The sequence below is a fragment of the Neolamprologus multifasciatus genome, chromosome 14 (assembly GCF_963576455.1).
Source record: "Neolamprologus multifasciatus chromosome 14, fNeoMul1.2, whole genome shotgun sequence".
Taxonomy (NCBI): Eukaryota; Metazoa; Chordata; class Actinopteri; order Cichliformes; family Cichlidae; genus Neolamprologus; species Neolamprologus multifasciatus.
The window spans coordinates 32,080,645-32,101,558 of NC_140452.1; the positions used below are offsets into that span (position 1 = coordinate 32,080,645).

At 40.5% G+C, this 20,914-nt stretch overlaps 1 protein-coding gene across 2 annotated transcripts in view; it reads left to right on the forward strand.

Moving 5' to 3' along the window:
- lsamp (limbic system associated membrane protein) overlaps window positions 1-19,442 on the forward strand; it is a 223,465-nt gene extending 204,023 nt beyond the window's left edge. The window contains exons 5-8 of one of the 2 annotated variants that reach the window (XM_085130842.1): window positions 1,556-1,687; window positions 4,335-4,473; window positions 11,227-11,375; window positions 15,786-19,442. In XM_085130842.1, the coding sequence (XP_084986968.1) occupies window positions 1,556-1,687; window positions 4,335-4,473; window positions 11,227-11,375; window positions 15,786-15,883 (518 nt within the window). In that variant the 3' untranslated portion in view covers window positions 15,884-19,442. The remainder of the gene's footprint in view (window positions 1-1,555; window positions 1,688-4,334; window positions 4,474-11,226; window positions 11,376-15,785) is intronic. The other variant, XM_085130843.1, reaches the window with a different exon arrangement.
- The last annotated feature ends 1,472 nt before the right edge of the window (window positions 19,443-20,914 follow it).

Genomic DNA, 20,914 nt, shown 5'->3' on the forward strand with positions numbered 1-20,914 from the left:
ATATCATGAAAACACTGGTGAATTCTGTTTTGTGGGTTGTTATGTAAACTATGGGGGAAAAATCATATAGTCTGAGCGTATATTTAAAAAAGGCTTAAATAAACGGCACACAGGATCGTCACACATTCAGTAAAGTGACTGAAGTGTAATGCCATGTGGCTCCATGCAGCTTTTTGGCTATCTGAGCTGGCTGTTTCTTGGCTGAAAGCAGACTTCCCACACTTCTTTGAGCTCATCAAAGAAAAAGTCCAGCGCAAAGCCCCTCAAAGCAGCAACACAACTTTCAAGAGGCCCTTCTCGTACCCAGGGAGACAAATACTGCCATTTTGTAAGGAGCATGTTGTGGAGACGAGTCCCATTGTTAGCTAAACTTAGTTCTTCACCGGCAGCGACGTATATTTTGGGTCATAGTCATGTTGGAAGACAAAGTGACCACCCAGACTCTGTTTTGCTGCTGATTGCTTGACATGTTCACATATTCCTTCCTTCATGATTCCTTCCACTTTGATGAGATTCCCACTTCCACTCTTTGAAATCTTTGGCTTCCTACTTCTGCGTGGCTTTCTTTGAATTTCTCCATGATACTTCTCACCTCAGTTGACACTTGGAAACTCTGTGACAACACTGTGGATCCATCTCCTGCTTTATGAACATCAGCGGTTCTTTTTCTCAAGTCTAAACTCATTTCTTTTGTCTTTGACAAATTTGATACTTTCTAACTAACAGCTCAAACTGTCGCTGAAGTTTTGATACTAAGTGTAAATTGGAAAATAACACTCATTTTTAACTTAAGCTTTGAGCATTATAGAGTTTAAGCACATCATGGCAGTGGTTTGTGCTCTGGCTCACTAAAAGGGTCAGTTGTTTACGGCAATTTTTACAGCAACAGCTGTTGTTGAGCAAATGTTGGAATCCCTTGCTTGAACTCTACATGAACCTGCACACTAGCTTGACCATGTCCGTGCATAGTGTCTTTTCCAAAATTTAACCATGTACTTTTTCTTGCCTGAAACCTCACAATCTTATTTTATTATTATTTTTTTGCCCAAACATTCCCAAGGAGTCAAAGCAAAAGTAAAAAGCAATGAATAAGTGAACAGTGAGCTTCCAAATGGGACACAAACCCCACATCTATGCAGCTTATGCATCACTAATGCCAAGGAAAGCCTTGTGCATCTGACAGAACAGCCGTATTTGATGCACTCGGGTGAGAACACCTCGGGTTTAACACAAATAAAATAGGGCATGTTAATTATTGAGCTTAAGACTTGCTGTTTTCTGCTGTTTTCATCTTTTTTGCTAAGCTAGGCTTTTGGCTTCGGAAATAACAGCAGTATCAATTTCCACAATATGTTGAGCTGTTCCTTTTAAAATTGAATGGCACTTCATTAGTCATTGTTTTACCACTGATCATACAGCAGAAATCCATCATTTAGTCAGTTTCTCTGTCACTTTAATTTGTGTACCCTCCCGCTCTGCCTGCTCTCTTTGTTCCTCTCCCTGGTACCTCCTTCACTCATGCCTCCACCTCTTTTGTCTTTCTGTCTCACTGCAGCCGAGCCGTTGGACGGAGAAGAGTACCTGGACATTATAGGCATCATGCGAACCCAAGCAGGCCGCTATGAATGTAAGGCCAGCAACGACGTCGCCACTCCCGATGTCAAATACGTCAATGTGATTGTCAACTGTAAGTAAATACAGAGTGCAGTGCGTGCTTTATTCCAAACTGAACACTGATCAATATCCTCGACACATTTAATGTCAAGCATTTAATATGATGATACACTCGGTGGATAAAAGCCTATAAAAGTCAAGTTTGGAGGATAGGCATATGGATAGAAGCATATAGAGTGTAACAGTATGACATGGAGTGAAGGACGTATGTTGAAAGTTTTGGAGCACCCTTCAATCTTCTCAAGATGAGTCCAGGTAGAAAGAGAAGCTCGGTAACATTGATTGCAGAAGTCATTGCCATGGTAATTCTCACATAACACATCATCATTTAAAGGATACTTCAAACTTCTAAACAAGACCACGTAATCACGTCCTTTCCACGGTTTATATCCTGGCAAGTGTTAATACACTCGTCGGCTGTTCAGGATTGATGAAGAGCTCATGAGCCATCACAAACCAACACCTCCCCCGAAGAGAAGTTACAGAATTCTCTTTGATCTGAATAAATCATGGATGGCTGTTTGCCCAAACCTCACTTTAGCCAACACTGAGTGCCTGAATTTAATGATAAAGATTGTTTTATTAAACCATTTCCTATCCTGGACTGGAGAATGGGCATTAATCCACTTGGGACACATTCTTGGCCATTGGGATGAAAAATGATTATGTGTGGATGATGAATGCTAATATACTTGATAAATGTGAACTCAGTCGATTAAGTTCACTGATTAATCGAGACCTGGATAATCTGTTTGACAATAATCTGTTTTTTGAGCTGTGAGAGCTAAAACTGGAGCAAAATCTTACACTGAATCTACAAAATGTGGCAAACACTCAACTCACAAGTCGCAAAAAGTTGATTCTGTTCACCTGGACGTTTGCAGCGTTTTCAGTGGGAGAAACGTTTCGTCACTCATTCAAGTGACTTCTTCAGTCTCAGCTGACTGCAGGTTTCCCCAATCTTATAAACAGTACATTTGCACAATAACTGAACCTAGAGCAATAAATGAACAATGGGCTATAAGGTCAGTACCTTGATCACTGATTATTATGCAAATTATCATGACCATTGATCAGCAATTGTTTATAAGGTTGGGGAAACGCTGCAAATGTCCAGATGAACAGATTCAACCTTTTTACTTACCTGGATGATTGAGCATGCATCAAGTCAACTCACAAGTGTTTGTAATTAAATTCAAATTTCCTTTGCACCACACTCACAGTTCTGCTCAGAAGTTTATGTACAGTCATTGTGGACTTGACCATCAAGGTCATTTGGGGATTTAACGATTTCTTTGAACTGTTCGTTTTCATGACTTGACTTTTTAATGACAAAAACTGGGAGTACAAGTTTGAATGTACTTTGGATTTACTTTGAATTTACCTCCACTAATATCTGGTTTAATGTTCCTAAGCAAATTGCACCTCAACCAGATGCTACCAAGGTTCTGGCATTCTGGTTGTTTTTTCTCTTGACATAATCAGTAGAGTTCAATTCAATTCAATTCAATTTTATTTATATAGCGCCAAATCACAACAAAAGTCGCCTCAAGGCGCTTCATAGATACAGAGAAAAACCCAACAATCATATGACCCCCTATGAGCAAGCACTTTGGCGACAGTAGGAAGGAAAAACTCCCTTTTAACAGGAAGAAACCTCCGGCAGAACCAGGCTCAGGGAGGGGCGGGGCCATCTGCTGCGACCGGTTGGGGTGAGAGAAGAAAGACAGGATAAAGACATGCTGTGGAAGAGAGACAGAGGTTAATAACAGATAGGATTCAATACAGAGAGGTCTATTAACACATAGTGAGTGAGAAAGGTGACTGGAAAGGAAAAACTCAATGCATCATGGGAATCCCCCGGCAGCCTACGTCTATTGCAGCATAACTAAGGGAGGATTCAGGGTCACCTGGTCCAGCCCTAACTATATGCTTTAGCAAAAAGGAAAGTTTTAAGCCTAATTTTAAAAGTAGAGATAGTGTCTGTCTCCCAAATCCAAACTGGAAGCTGGTTCCACAGAAGAGGGGCCTGAAAACTGAAGGCTCTCCCTCCCATTCTACTTTTAAATACTCTAGGAACAACAAGTAGGCCTGCAGTGTGAGAGCAAAGTGCTCTAATAGGGTAATATGGTACTACAAGGTCATTAAGATAAGATGGGGCCTGATTGTTTAAGACCTTGTATGTGAGGAGCAGGATTTTGAATTCAATTCTGGATTTAACAGGAAGCCAATGAAGGGAAGCCAAAACAGGAGAAATATGCTCTCTCTTTCTAGTCCCTGTCAGTACTCTTGCTGCAGCATTTTGGATTAGTTCGTTTAAATTTAACTCAATTTAAATAGAGTTAAATTAAATTGGTTGGTTTCCTGGCACAGACTCTACTTTTAAGCCCAGTCCACAAATTTTCAGTGGAGATGAGGTTGGAGCCTTAAGTCATTACAATCATTAAGGACATGCGCTGTATAAACATTCCACTCTGGAAAAGAACAGTTGAAAGAAGTCATTAAAAGACTCGAATTACCCCAACATTTATACCCATGATGAGTGTGTACTTCTGACCACAACTGTATATTAGTAATGCTGTTCAGACATGCTTGTCACTATATTAGTCTGACTATTTCAAAGATACCTATCCCACACATTAACGTGTGACTTATGTCAGCATTGCGTGACTCTGCAGATCCTCCAACAATAAAGAAAACCCAGAGCTCCGAGACTCCCGTGGGCCGCAACGGGACACTGCGGTGTGAAGTAACCGCAGTCCCCACACCAGAGTTCGAATGGTACAGAGACGATAAAAGGTAAAAGCATTACCCACTTGTTTTTTTTTACACTGCAAACCACACTACAGTGTGGACTACTAGAACTGCATAAACAATGACTTGAAGGAGAGATAACACAACATTCAGATTTTACATAGCTGTCAAGATCAAATTTCAGTGAAAAATGCTGGCAGTCTAAAGTTGCAGATAAATAGAGTTCACGTAGTGGCTCAAGTTCAGGTTGTATTCTCAGCCTGTGTGTTTTCTTTGCCTCCACAAAGGCCAATCAAGGGCTAAGAGTGAACTAAAATATTAATACAGTTGAAACAACAACATCGGGCGCATACAATCAAGCTGTGTACCAACAACCCATTACATAGAGGGCAAGCCATCAGCCTCCCTTACCACAAACAACCATGGCAACTCACTGACTGATGGTAATGAACTCCTGTAGTGTTTCAAGACGGAAAACCTTCTCTCATTTAAAATGACTGGAAACTGCACAGTCCTGGAGAAAAGCCTTCACGATGTTTGAAACGCTCATACTCGACGTGAATTACAATCCTGTCCTGGAACCTTTTTATTTCTGATCATTATTAATTAGTTACAGCTAAAGTGCTGCTGGTCACAGGCATCTGATGAAAGCGTGCGGAAATGACTCTGAATGGACTTGACCTCTCTTGGCCCAAGGCAGTCAGAAAACTTGATTTATGTTGTTGGCTTTGCACCTAAAGTAATCATAGAGGCTAAGAGATTTTATAAGAATTAAGGCGCGATTAATGAATTAACTCACTGTATGAGCGGTCTTTAAATAACAGGGCAACAGCAAGGTCCTGCCTGTTGTTGTGCATTAAAAACGGCTTCCATCAGTATCGTTCTGCATGGTTTGTCCTGAGTTGATCCCTCCTCAGCCTCTAAGTGGTTTTTTTTTTCATATTTTCAGTGCTAGGCATGCTCTGTATTATGACCCAGTGGTTATAATGGATTGCTTTGATTCCTTTGTAAAATGTGCTCTTACAGTGGTCCCCATTGTCACACCCTTGTCTGGCTTTGATAACATCATCCGTGTAGTTCATTGGTGAGTAATCACCCACTTTATCGTTCACTCTGCTGCTATTTTGTTGTTAATTGAACATCGCAGCAATGGTTTCTGTGACATTCTTTTGAGAAGAGAAAAATGAGACCAGATCGGCCTTGCTGCTACTTTATATGGTGTAGCTGCTGAAAATCTCAGAAACTCTTTTCCTTTTCTTTTTTTTTTTACTGAAAGTAATTCCACTGAAATGGAAATCTGGATCCCTGCACTGTACTGTCTCCTGTGAAATTGCCAATTGTCTGACCAGACACAGATGTTTATTGGAAAGCTATCTCTTTTAAGTGTCATGCGTGTGCCTGAAAAACACTTGAAGAGAAAGGAAATGTAATGACATTCAAAGGGAATGACAAGCCAGTGCCTCAGTTTCAACACTTGTCATTTAATAACCTGAGAAATTTCCTCCTCAACTGCAGACTCAACGGCTGAGTCAGTGTGGGAGACGCAGAGGGCTCGACGGGAACAAGCTAATGATAAGAAAAAATAAATAAAGACGAAAAATACATGCCGCGCAATTTCACTCACGCCCAAAGTGCAGCAGTAAAAGTTCACCGAAGACTGTAGGAAAAATATTGGAAGAGTGTTATCACAGATATACTCTCTAAAGCAATAGTCCTATCATGACAGTGCTTGAAAAGAAAGATTAATGGTACCTGAAATATTTTTGCATTATCTGTTGTTTCCAACTCTCATCCATCTCAGTTGTTTTGTCCCGCAGAGGATTTTGGCCGTGCGCCTATTCATGGCACCCTTCTTCCTCTACGCCAGTGGAAAATGTTATTGCTCTTTCTCCTTGGACGATGGTGATGTTAATGCACAATAATAATATAATTTATCTTTGCTTGGCTTTTTAATTTTACTGCCCCACTCCCCAATAACCAAACCTAATGCACTGTAGCCCGTTGTGTCTTATTTACCTGATTCTTTACAGGAGGTTTTGCTCCTGCACTTGTTTCCTCCTTAATTAGTTTAACCTCGTACACACACAGATTATCAGATAATATCTGCATTTAAATTCAATCTTATGTAATGGGCTGTTACCCAGAATTTGATTCTCATATGGCACAGATGGGGTTAAAGGTGTAAGATTTAGGTGTCAAAATTGCTATCTACCCTTGCATCCTCATTTCCAGTTGCCTACTGTTTATGTCCGCAGACTTCATGTAAAAGATTATCATACCACCCGCTTTGGAAAAGTGTGTACTTTCTAATTTTCAGCAGGGGTTTCTTCTTATTCTTCTTTAATCTGCTTGTATAAAATCTATGGCTCCAACTGACAGTGAAAAGGGTGAACGTAGCTTGTGAGAGAGATGATGCAGTCAATGTGGAAATGCCTTAAACCTGCATTTTATCTGAAGGCCACCAGATGGCGATAGCTGTGGTTGCAAAAAGATTTTAGTCCTATAAAAATCTAGGAGAAAACAGCTTTCCATCTTGATTTCTATTAATACTTGACAGTAAGAGAAGATGGGGCAAGTGCACTTTTACACTTTACTGGTTTGGTTTGCTCTGTTTTGCTTTTACCAGTGGCAAATGCTAATCTCAAGGCTTCAAAACGGGACTTCAGAAATCACTGGATTGTTGCTACATCCATCTTTAATTCTGTCTATGGTGGCTCCCTTGATTTCTTACCTCACTAAACATTATTGATGAGGTTTTAGGTTTTACATTGTTTAGGGATCTAACCAAAAGGATGATGTCCTAGTGCACTGATAGCTGCTTTTAGCAAACCTGTAGCTAGCTAACTAATCCAACGAGTGTTTGCTCGTTAAGTTGGTTAAAAGCATCTTCTGCTATTTTAGTGAGATACATAATGTTTCTGTATGAATTACATTGAAATTAGAAGCAGCCTAAAATATGTAATATTGGGTAAAAACAGGTTGCAGTAAAAGACAAATGTTCTAGTCGAGTGCCCCGGCCTCGACAGCTAAATACCTGTAAAAGATAAACAAGGTTCTTCAAGTCTGTGCTACACTGAAGTAAGGATAAACACATTGAGCTCTAATATTAACAATAAAACAGTTCAGGATATTGCTCTTACTATTCATATTTTTAAACATATTCAAATGTTATACATTAAATTTTAGCAACATCAGAAAAGGCTTTGATAATAACACTTTGACTTTGGCTAATGAAACCATACCTTTGCTAATGTTCTCAAGTTCTTCGCTGACCCAGATTAAAACAAAGGAAGCTGTTGTAGCTGATGAGCAGTATGCCTGATCTTTAGAAGGAACACGTGTATGCTATTTAGCTGGCGTGCTAACAACTGCAGCTCAGGTTTATGCTGATAAACACTGTGCACTTTTTGATTGGAAAGCTATAAAAATATCTAATGGTCATCTTCATTCTCTTTCATCTCAATTTGATGAAATCATTATAGGTGATATCACTAATAACAACTGACAAATTAGCAACTCTCTGATCAGATAAGCTCAAAAGAAGACAGCTAAGTTGGGCAGGGAAGTGTGTTATAATTGAAAGAAAAGAACTCTTTTCTTCTAATTTCTACATTTTTTAGAAGTATATTTAAGTTCCACTGAAGTTTTCTCATTAGCTTTGGTCTTTTGTTGTGTTAAGCCTTGTTTAATCCTTCCTGTACATGGTATTTAGGTAAACAAACAGGGTCGCTATTCTAAGTAGCGAAACCTCTCAGATCTAGGATTATTCTGGTTAAATCTCATTGTATTCGATAACTTAACTCCTTTAATATTTTTATACTTTTTCTTTCTTTTTTATTGGGACTCACTGATCTGCAGTAAAAGGTGTTGTAAAACAACTCTTTCAGTGGCATTACAGAGTGGCGGCCCCACACATTGCAAAGAAACTTTGCCTCCTCGTCAAAGTCAGCTTAGAAGGACTTCAGGAGTTTTAGTAATCACTTCCTCTCCCGGGTTTGTTTTATCCCCTCCAAAAAAAACAAAACAAACCCACAGCAGCTCGCCTGGAAAGGGACTGAGGCACCAATTTTCGGTTCCAAAAGCTTTGCTCTCACCTGCACCGAGCAAACTGAGGAAACAAACAATCCAGAGTTTGAACAAACTGTTTGGCACGAGCTGGTGAACACACAACGAGGTGCTGAACTCTGAGCAGAGAAGCTTAACTCCACTAAAACGGCAAACATCCATCTTCTGTCAGTCTCGCTGAAATCTCCTCAGGTGATGAATTGCAATTCATGCTATGAAACAGAAATGAGCGTTACTTCACAACACCTCTGACTTTGCCGGTCTCTGAGAATCTTCACAGTGCTTGAAGACCCAATTAGCCTCAGCAGAGACAGATACATCATGAGTTTAGAGCAGTGATAATGCTACCTGGATGTCATGACCCTTCCTGCACTTTTTGCATTCTCCCACTGCTTCCACATGATGGAATTTGAATCAAGTTGTAATTCAGTACACGACAAAACAGAATCAGCATCTGCCTATCTCCAAAAGCATCTAAAGTAGGATGCTTCTCCTGCTCTTTGAACAGTGATTCACTCCATCCGTGCTCCTGACATGAGGAAATCCAAACTGAGTTGTCAGCTAGCGTGACAGACGGATATGTTTGTTGTTTTGTCAGCTGACGCACGGCTGTCACAACTACCAGAGCATTTTCAATCATCTCTGGGTTACAAGTCTCAGCAGGACTCTCCTCTTGATTTCATTTATCACTGGCCCTGAATCATGACAGACCTGTCACTCTCCTTGGCGCTGATAACCTACTTTAGATGCTCCCACAGGCTGCGGAATCTAATCTGTCGTCCGATGATTTGCTTTGGTCTTTCATCTGTCCCGGCCCGAGACTGCAGCCCTCGTGAGCGCACCACATGCCCTCTGCCAAATAAACGGGGTCAAATCATTTCAGTTCAGGGTTTTATTGTAGCTTCCTTGCATTAGGAAACAATGGTTGGAAGATATCCAGTAGAGCTCTGCTGCCCTCTGCCTGTGAGGAAAATCATCAAACATAAAAGCGTCCCTCCAAAAATAAAGAGGGGGTGGGGGGGATGGAAAAAAGGTTGACATCCACAGCTCCTGCCAAATTTCAGATAATATATTCCAGTGTATTATGCCAGATGAAGAACCTGGCAGACACACAGACATATTTGAGGATGAACTTGAAATCAGAAGTGATGGAAGTCGTGAAGCTGCATGTGCCAACGAGTTAAAAGTTAAAATGTTGACCTCCATAAATGCAAATATGGAGAAGGTGAACTCTGGGAGGACACAGATCCATTTAAAAAAAATTTATAACATCGTAGTTTTCTGCAGCTGGTTAAGTGAACTAACAGCCTTTGTAGCAAACTGTGAAAACAAAAGAGACTTCTATCTTTTCTGTCTGCGTCCATTCAGTCTCTTGCCAGAGCATCACAAATCATGAGCTGTCATCTACTGTAAAAAAAACAAACATAGGTGTTTGTTTCCAGCTCCCTGCAGTGCTGTGCATTATCTAGATCGCTCAGCATGCTCCGTAGGCAGGCAGGCCTTTTTAATAGTGCAGTCACTTCTCGTGGAGACACACTGGAGAATATATCTTCTGCTGCTGGCCTTATCATCAGAGAGGGAGGGGGAGACTGTGCCGGTGCACTTGCCCCGTCGTCTCTTACTTTCAAACGCACACACACACTGTTCCCAGCACTCCCAAGGTGTCCCTACCGCCGCCACCGCAGCACCCCGGCAAACCAAATTATGCTGTGCCATGATGTGCCGTTTCCTTTTTATGTTAATACTTCCTATCAGCCTCGTATGTGTCAGCACAAACTTCTCGCTCCTCTGCACGAATTCCGATTACCACATTACCCCGACTTAAGTAGGATTAAGTTGAGGCGCCTTGAATGAGCCTCACCTCATTCATGATATGAAAGCGCTCAATCAGCCCAGAACAAGACGAATCCATTTTGCACAGCGTGGCGTTAAATTAGTTTTATTTAGTCGTGATGATATAAGGAGCAGTTCATCAGCAAGGTATACAGTCTGAGTCAGCAAAAGCTGTGTTGATTCATTTGCTGTGAGTGGGGTTCAAGGTTGACATCAGCGACAGTCAGAAGTGTGACGGTCGTTCGCGGCGTGTTGGTATTTCATCTGGACGAAAACAACTGAAAGTATTCTTTTGGTTGGTGTTAAAGAAAGAAAATTAAAATAATGTGAACAGTGACATTTGAATTGTTGATTTAGAGAAACAAAGTAACGCATTATTTTGTTATTTTTATACTCGTTTGCAAGTTCTGCAGGCATTCATCCAAAGCTAAATCTTCACAGGCGTTTCCCCTGGCCCCGTGCGAACTGCATGTTGTTCTCTTTGCTTCGATTGGACGCGGCATTCACCTCCTGGTAAAATGCAGCGTCCTATCGAACTGTTAATGAAAAAGATTTGTTCCAAAATGAGAAAAGCTTATCTCGCTCTTCTGAGCAGCCACAACGCCTACGCTCAGAGAGTTCAGCAGCGTGACCCCCACTGATGCAAAGTAATGGCCGGCTAGAAGGTACAACTTGTTTTGGAATGTAATTAATGGGCTTGGCTATCTGAAGACCTTTACTCCAGTACAGTAACAGTCCATTAGCAAAACATTGCAAGCAGACATGATTATAAAACATATGGACACATATAATGTATCACTTTTTTGAATGTTGTTTCAAGGTTTCTGGTTTCAAGACCTAATTTTAATCTTTGTTACTTTGAAGTTCCTTAAAACTGTCTGGTCTACGTCTCCTCTCCAGGCTGGCTAATACCCAGAGCATCACCATCCAAACTTCTGGAACTACCACTAGTCTCACGATTGCCAACATCACTGAAGAGGATTATGGGAACTATACCTGCGTGGCCTCAAACCGACTGGGCGTCCAGAATGCCAGCCTTTTCCTCTATAGTGAGTATATACACAATAAAATGGTGAATAGACTAGTACCTGTAGAGTACTTTTCTACTCTAACTGAGCGATCAAAGTGATTTATACTACAAGCTTCATTCAGCCAATCACACATATATTCATGCGAGCGCTTTTTTCTATAGCTAAGCACTTGTCTAACCCCCACACACCCTCAGGGCAACTCTGGATTCAGTATTTTGCCCTAAGGATACTTCAAAACAGGCTGGAGTAGGTGGGAATCAAACCCCCAACTTTCTGATTGGTAGCAAACCTGCTCACCACCCTCACTACTTCCATGTGCTATTTAAATGTGACATTAGAGGCGTGTCTTACACACATAAAGACCTGGGTGACCTATGATTTTATGCTTGTGAAGTCAGACAAAACTAGAGTTACTGTATTTGGCCATAAAAATCTCAGCAACATGTCTAACCAGATACTTAGATGTCTGCCAGTACCACCCTGGTGTCCATGACTAATGTCATGATCAGTGTATGTCCGCTAACACACATTTTTAGGGCCGACTGAGTTCATCTTTGCCATCATGTCAAAATTAGAAGCATCCTGTCTCAGAGTGATGCTGAAAAACTAGTCCATGCATTTGTTATTTCCAGGATGGACTACTCGAATTCTCTGTTAACCATTTGTCCTAAAAGCTCCCTGAAAAGCCTTGAAAACACACAAGTGAGGTCATATTTCTCCTATATTGGCTTCTCTTTATTGACTCTCCGTTGAATCAAGGAATTAAATTCAAAGTCCTCACGTACAAAGTCCTGAAAGACCAGGCTCCATCATATCTTAAAGACCTCATTGTATCACATTGTCCCAGTAGAGCTCTTCGCTCTCAAACTGCAGGCTTACTTGAATTTGCCAGTTTTTTAAAGTAGAATGGGAGGCAGAGCCTTCAGCTATCAGTATCTCTCTGTGGAACCAGTGTCCAGATTATTTGGGAAGGCAGACACCTTCTCTGCTTTAAAGATTAAGCTCAAAATTTTTCTTCTCTGTAACATTTATGGGGCTGGTCCCTTAGTTAAGCTGCTGTATACTCAGGCTGAGCACGTCTCCTCCACGCCTTTCTATGCAGTCCCCGTGTGTTCATATATAACAATAAGACTATAGTATCATCACTACACCATGTATGACCAAGACGTCACCTGGGGTGCTGGTTTTGCTCACTGGGCGTAGCAGGCAGCCCATACGCTATAATGCTGATGCAGATGCCTGGGTGTTCCTTTACTGCACTTCTCTTTTCCTGTCCTCTGTCACAAAAAATCACCTAAAGGATAATGAATATGGAGGTTAAGTATTAATTTTATTAACCTAATTTCCTGCTGAACTATTGAAAATCAGAAGAGCAGCAGTTCGCTGCAGTTTGTGTGCTCTGCTTTAAGCTTCGCTGCTGAACGACTGCGAGAAGTAAAGAGCTCACTGTGTGTTCATTTCTAGTCATTTGGCTGACTGTGTTCTCAACTCTGCGTGAGAGCAGTTTTGCTGAACACTTGGAGAAATTTAGGAAAGATGGCTCGAGCGGGAGAATGAAATGAGCTTTTGGCAGTCGGTGAAAAGTTTTAAGTTTCAGACTAAAGTCAAAGAGAAGCCAAGTCTGTTTCTGTGCTGTGTGATGCAGTCTCTGCCCTTAGAAACTTTATTTAAACATGCAAAAAAAACACCACAAAAGAACTATTAATGGGAAAAAACCTCAGGAAAAGCAAAATATTCCTTTCCAAAGGTGAACAAGCGTATTTTAGGGGAAGCATATGGTTCATTAGGACATGGAGTGAGGTCAGACTACAGAAAAACCAAGAGGCAAAACTCAAGGATGCTAACACACATAAAGAAAAGACAAACTAACACAGACACAGAGAGAGAAGACTCTCCCAGAACAGCAGCATGTCCCCCCAGATTGTCCTAATCCACCTTCAGCACCCAAGAATGGGACAGACACACAAAGGCACCCTCAGCTCGGTGGTGAAGATTTAAAAGGGAAGAAGGGAAGAAGGGGGTCGGCTAGATGTAACCAAAGCTTGTCTCAATTCACAAGCATCAAAACTAAAATTAGATCACAGTGCGGATGTCTTTAATAACTGAGCTGTATTCATAAGCATGTAAATGTTTGCAATATTCATGAAGCGTTCTAGTTCCATCACTGATTTTTGGCCACTTGAGGGTATAAAAAGGCATGTTAACAAGCTGACATACACAATCACACACACGTCTCTGGCACCTAAACTTCTCAGACATCCAGATCCACAAGAGCAGCGCTGGTGTCAATTTGGAGTTCTTTTATTTGGAGCAGTGGTTAAATACACTTTGATTTATTTTACAGACTATTGATTTCATGATTTCATTTCTGAATATAAGGCTCTTTAGCTGCTCGGCAGCTGGGCATCAAATGGCGTACAGCGGGGTTATCAGAGTTGTTTTGTTGGTAATGAGAACATTTGGGGGTTGCTGAGAAGATCGAGGAATAAACAGCGCTCGTAAATGGTCCAGCCTGAAGAATCGCGAAGTTGCGCAGGGCCGCGAAGCCGGGTGATGATTCCACCGTTACTTTTATGGTTCGCTGTTAATATCATATTTTTCACATTGGCAGCTGTCAGAGATCCCACACAGTTGTTTCACTGAGCACAAAATTAATGCTGTTTGAATTGCTTTCTTTGAGCTTTCACACAAAGCCTGGCTGGCACAGTGCTGCTTTGAGCTCAGAGGGCCGTCGTGTACCCAACATTTGAGATTTATATCAAACTGCTCTCAAAAACAACACACTTCAAAATGATGGGTGCATGTATAATATGCCACGAGTGCCGTAAACAATACCAGAGCAACAAACCCACATTTCCCGTGGCCAGCAGTGGCTCCACTCACTGTGACAAATGTGTCTCGTTGTCTCTGCCAGCACTTAAAAGCTGTAAAAAGATGAAATTGTGGCAGGGAGGCAAAGCCAAATGGAGACTAGCTCCCAAAGGAAGACATCTGCACTGACACTGCAGACTGGGACTTGAACAAAAGGGAAACATGTTTGAAAGCAAAAAGAGATGATCAATTTATTTTTGGTGGCAATAAAACCTCCTTTTTGTGATACTCCAAAGAAAAAAAGAAAATGCCATAATATAGAAACAAAGTAGTAATATATAATAAAACAGTAACAAAAGTCCCACAGAACGCCTGGATACAGATCAACATTAGTCCATGACAATATTTCCTTTGGATAAGTTAGGTCTGTGTTTTTGTTGAGTGTAGTGACATCTAACATTTATTTTACTGGGCTGACACACAGGAAAAGGTGATAAGTGTTTCTTTTACACTCAAAATACTGTCTAAATGTCGGTTTATTCGCTCCATAAATCTTGTGCAGAAGAGTGGTGGAAGAAAGCTGCACAGATCAAGTCATAAAAAGCCAGTTTGCGGGAAATGTGAAGGAATTTTTACTTTCCATATCATGAACTTGGTAGAAATGCAACATATGGAGGGCCCAAACAAGTTCTGCAATTATTATATGCAACTAGCAGGTAAAATAGTGCTTCATGAACTGTGTTACGTTAAGTTTAGTTGTGTTTGTTTAGCATTCAAATCACATGATTTTCACTGATCATATACCTAACCTGATAGCCTGGCTACTGCTGACTTAACTAGCTTGATGAGCTACAAACATGGCAACAAGTATTACAGGCAGTTGTTAAACCAGCAGCTTGCAGTTTCCTGTATTCTGCAACAAGACTGCATTTATTTATTTTTTCTGTCATATTAAGCTTGATCAGCAGGCTCACCGGTTTATGCCTCCTCTGTGGTTTAAAGCAGCGGTCCCCAACCCCCGGGCCTTGGACCGGTACCGGTCCGTGAGTCGTTTGGTACCGGGCAGCGAGAGTTGAGGCTCAGGTGTGAAATGTATGGTTTTCAGGGTTTTTATCGGTTTTCAGCGTTATTTTGTTATCGTTTTTATCGTTAACTCGGTTTTCCTGGGTCTTTTCACGTGTGTTATGAATAAATCTTCTTTTTTTCAATACCGGTACTAGTTTTATTTTGTTGTATTTATCCGCGACACCTTAAAGGCCGGTCCGTGAAAATATTGTCGGGCATAAACCGGTCCGTGGCGCAAAAAAGGTTGGGGACCGCTGGTTTAAAGCATTAATGGTCACTGAATAACACAGCGTCAATGGCACAATATGGCCACTAGATGTCACCAAAACCTCCTGCAAAAGGCTACAAACACATGTTTATTTTCCAGTTTACTGTGTAGAATGTCTGCTAGCAACAGAACAGCGATGCAATGACCCTTTTTTTGTGCAGGATTAAAAGGAAATAAAACTGTATTGTTCTTTTTCTTGTTCAAACCAATATTGTGGTTGCTCTAGAAGTCTGAGTGAGCTCTCATTAACCCTGCTGCCTTTCTCTCTTTGCTTCTCCACACAGGACCCGGGACAGGCAGAGATATCAACGGCTCTGCCTGCGTATCTCAATCACTGTGGCTCCTGCTAGCCTCCTTCGCCTGCCTTTTCTTGAAGTGTTAATACCCCTGCCCTCTATCCTTCCCCTTCTCTCCCCCCGGCCTCGCACCTTGGCCTTCCGCCCCATTCGCTCTTCTTCTTCTTCTTCTCTCCAACTCACCGGCATCCTTACTGCTACCTTATTACCAACTTTGCCGTCCTCTTCCCCAGACTGTTTGCATCATGATACAAAAACCTTACGTGCTCTCGAGCACTGCTTACAGGTGTGAAAAAAAACCGATGGGTTATGAGTAAAATGTTTTAGGAACAACATCAAAAAAACAAAAAACAGTAAAATGAAGGACAGAACAAGCAAACAGTGCTTTTTAAAGAATTGCATTGTTCTTTTTGATTCGTATGCACTTCTTTTGTTGCTATATCTTGTCTTCTGGGTCTGGGTCGGCCTTTGGGAGGGGGGTTGTGGGGGGTTGTTTGTTTTTTTGTTGTCTACATGGGAATAAAAATGAAGGTGGCCTGGCTCACAGGGACATCAAGAAAACAATCATTTGTCTCTAGGACTACTGAAGACATGAGGTGTATTTCTTCTTACTCCCTTAGATGTATTATGTTAACTTAAAGCGTAGATTTAACTGAGTGTTTATAACCAGTGCATTAATGAGAAACACGCAAAGCATCTGCCAAATATACACGTAAATTTCAAACTAACACATGTGAAACTCAAAGGGAAACTGCTACGGTTGATTTTGCGATGAGATTAGAGCTGAAATTTGATGCTACTGTGCTGAAACACAGATATAGTGTTAGGCAGATACCTCTGCAATCAGTGTCATTGCAAGCGGAGCCCAGAAATATGGGAACAGAAACAAACCTGAAGAAATGAGTCTGTCTGGAGCTCTGTGATATCTTGCGACCCTTCCCCATTATTCCAAAAAAAACCAACCTGTTTTTCTTTTTCTTTTTAGACTCCCACTTACAAACAACAACAAAAAAAAAGAACAGGGAAGAGAAACACACAGTAGGTTATAATGATGCGTATTGTACATAGTAAAATTTTGTATTACTCTAGGATAAGAAAACCATGATGTGCAGTTTGTCTCAGAGGCTGCACCGAGCAGTGTTTGCATTCAGTCGATGAGTTTTAGGATCATTTTATCCCTACTGCTGGAATTTGGATAAAAATGTATGACACCAATGAATGACTTACTTTTTTGTTTTTCTCTTAATCAAAAACATGTGTTTTCATATGAAAATGATGCAGAAAAAATTCATAATATATAGATACTGGGGGTATAATTCTGTGTGCACCTCATGAATCCACTGTCCTTATATATGAAAAAAGCTCATTTTACATGATTCTGAATATGGTTGTGATTTGTTGAGGATTAATGAAATGCAGACCTTTGGACCTGGCAGATACCCATTATACAACAATGTTTTTTTTATGTTGTTTTTTGGTTTTTATAATTCTGTGCAGTAATTATTGTACCCGTCCTTGAAACAAGATGAGTGCTAGCTTAAATGATGTTAAACAGAGGGAGTATTATGAGCTTCATAATGCTCTTACGCATACCTGAGATTTAATATGACAGAAGAAACCAAATGAATACTGAATGCAGTTCCCCTCAGTGTCACCAAGGCCACTGTGCTGAAGGCCTTATGGGGGGAAAAAAATCAAACTAATGAGAAATAATGAGAACAATAGTGCTGTTACCTCACCGTGTCCTACAGCAAGATTTCTAATCACACTTTTGCCAATGCTTAGACTGAACAGTGAGTTAGTTTCTTTATGAACAAAATGGTTAAATAAATATGTTACGTGTTGATATTTTGAAGAAAATCTTTCAAAGGGAGCAGCTCATAGGCCGTAGCTGTTGAAGAGACAGCACTGACACTGGTGGTGACTAATAGCGTTCGGACTCCAGTGCCCAGCTCAGCTCTTTGATTAGATGTGTGCGTTCAGGTCTCCGCTCTTTCAAACAACCAAGCCGAGATAGTACTGTAAAAACACACGTGTAATTAATGTCATCCTTGTCACGCATTAAAAGACTCGTTCCCAGTGTGTTCTCTCATTGTAAATGCTTCTGAGGCCATGGCTGTGTGTGTGTAGTGTTGGTAATGCTCCAGTCTAAGCTGAGACATACAGAGACTGAAAACCCACCGCGTTTTTAATCAAAACTGAAGCATTTATGAATTCATATTTCCATTAGCTCCATGAGACACAACGAAAACAATGTCTTGCGATCAGATCTCTTAGAATACGAACGAAGCTGCTTGTTTTTACACTTTTATTGTGCTGCGTGCTTTTTTTTATTATTTTATCTTATTTGGTTTTATTTTACAACTGTGCGAATGAGTCCTGGTGTTTTTATACTACAGTCTGCAGATTGATTTTTAGGCTCTGACTTAACCATACTTGAGGACGCTATTGTAGTTTATCATCTTCTTACCTTAATTAGAGCCGAACGATCCGGTAGCTGTGGTGAAATAGTTTTTCATGATCAGTTTCCATAAACATGGTCTGTGCTACCAGTGAGCTTTACAGAAGAGACAAAATAAATGTGTTGTCTCTTTGTTTTATTTCAGCGGGGGAGACCCTGACAGACCAAAAAAGCTGGGTCAGATATCCCCAAATTGCGTTCTGCATTTAATTTCATGAGCCTGCATACAGGTCATTGTCTAAAATTTCTGCCATTCAGGTGTGTTTTCCAATGAGACTAAGCTCACCAATGTGGAAGTCTAAGTGCTTCCATGCGGGTTAAAACCAGCTAATAAGCACTTGACTTATAGGACCACTGACGTAAAAGCCATGGAGCTCTGTCTTATCCATAAAGCAGCGAGAAAAAAGGAGATCTGGTGTTATTCCATTGCTCATAGAAACCAACAGCCAGCCTATAATGACACAGCACCAACCCCCCTGCAGACAGACCTAGATATCTACTCAAGACTGTAGATACAGCTACGTAGTTTACTACTCAGCATTGCCTCAAAACATCGCCGAACTGGCTTGTGTATGTGTGCGTGTGTACTCATCTGTTTATATGATTAACCTGCTGGAAAAGTGGCATACATGTGAGGCATGAGATAAATGATGAGTTGGCCCAGCAGCTAACTATCTACTTTCCATTGAGCTATGGTTACACTTGTAACCCTCTATATTAAGTTTAGATTGTTTTTTTTTTTCTCTTCCTCTGTGTGTATATACAGCATTATGTTTCTACTGTAGAATGTTGTAAAGTCAGCAAATCCATAAGATTGTGTTTATACAACTCTACATTTAAAAGTTTAAAAGGCAAATGTAACTATCATGTTTGTACTTCCTTCCCTTTGTCGCGGGGAATTAAGATTCAATCATGGATTAGGACACAGCAATGTCCCTTTTTTTCTATTTTACTTTATTATGGTATAAGGTAATTGAAGTCAGTTTCTAAAAAATAAAATATGACATGTAATAAAGGTATATGAGAAATGTTAACAAAATAAAGTTGTTTGAATTCAGTGTTCTGTATTTGAATGTGACATGAAATGTCGAAGCAAAGTAACCTTTTCTTTCTGGAGACAGCTTGGAACACATGTTGTGTTAATCACCATGTAACATGCAAATAAAATAATATATGTATTGTTATGTTTTCTCTGGGAGACGTTTTTGTCCGCGGAAACGTGTGAAAATTCTGCTCATTGGCAAGGGGAATGGTCCATTTTCACCTTTTTCTGGTGCCAAAGACAAAGACTGGGGTGTTATCACTACCACATATTGCCACACATTAATGACAATATGGCTCAGGCTCTTTTCACCACAGAGATGTGCAGCAAGTGTTGCAATAAACGGTTTCGCCTCTAGGTGTCACACTAAACCAAATTATGCCCTACATGAGACTTTTCTAGTCTTACTCACCGCTCCTGACCTACAAGCCACACAGTGCTTTATGCTTTTGCAATGTTTTTGGAATGTATGCAAACGCTATAAAATGTCAATTTCAGAAAAACATGTAGGTTTACATTTTTCAATTCAAACCTCACACACCAGTAGGGAAAATGTAGCTGTTCACCATTGTTTTCATACCTGAGCACAGTGGGTACCGTTTGTTTTTTTTAATTTCATTTTTGTTGTTGTCCTTTTTAAATAGAAGGTGCTAGCAAGCATTCTCTTCAAAGTACAGGGATTTCAAATGAGAATGATGAGTGACAATGCAGGAAGATAAGAGTCTATGAGGATGGTATGAACTAGCCATTTTAATTGAGGAGATTATGCTCTTCTTGTTAGCACTTGACACTTGACAAAATTGTTTCCGGAAGGCATTTATGTAAACGTTATATTCAGGTCTTGCATTTTTACTGAATCGTTCTGTCTCAGCACAAGTCCATGGAGTCCTTGAGTCCTGTTGGGACCTATAGCATTTGCATACACAGATTGCTTGTAAAGGATTAAATCATTCAGATTTTAATCTAGAGATTAAAAAAAAAATCAGTAATGCTCAGTGCAAAATGTGCATGTAAACATATGTAAAGACTTATGTAAAGACTTTGGAGAAATCTGGTAAAGGAGTGTGAGTGTACCTAAAAAATATCACCTGGTTCTTAGTATATCTTAAGATTAGCCACGGGCTAGCCAGTGGCTGCAAAACAATTCCAAATCATCATCCCTCCTATTCAGTTGGTATGGTGATTGGTTGGTTGGTGCTGATTTACTGTTTAATTTTAGCCAATTGTGCATTATGGCCAAATGTCTCAGCCTTGGTCCCATCTTTCCAAAGGACGTTGTTCAAACAGTCTTGTGGTTTATTCAGATGCAACTTTGGAAACCTGGGCCGTTCCCATGTTTCTCCTGGCACCCCTTCCAAACGTACTTGAGCCTTTTTTTTTTCTTTTTTTTTTTTACTGTCGTGAACGTTAACATTTAAGAAGCTAACTGAGGCCTGTGAGCGATGTGTATAATGACTGGCCTTGGGGTGAATTTAGTGGGATTCCTGGGTAGATCAAAAGCTTCCTGGAATGTTTTCCACTCAAATAATCTCTCTCACTGTAGAATGATAGAATTGAAACTGTTTGGAAATTACCTTATAACTCTTGCCAGACTGATGGGCAGCAACATTTACT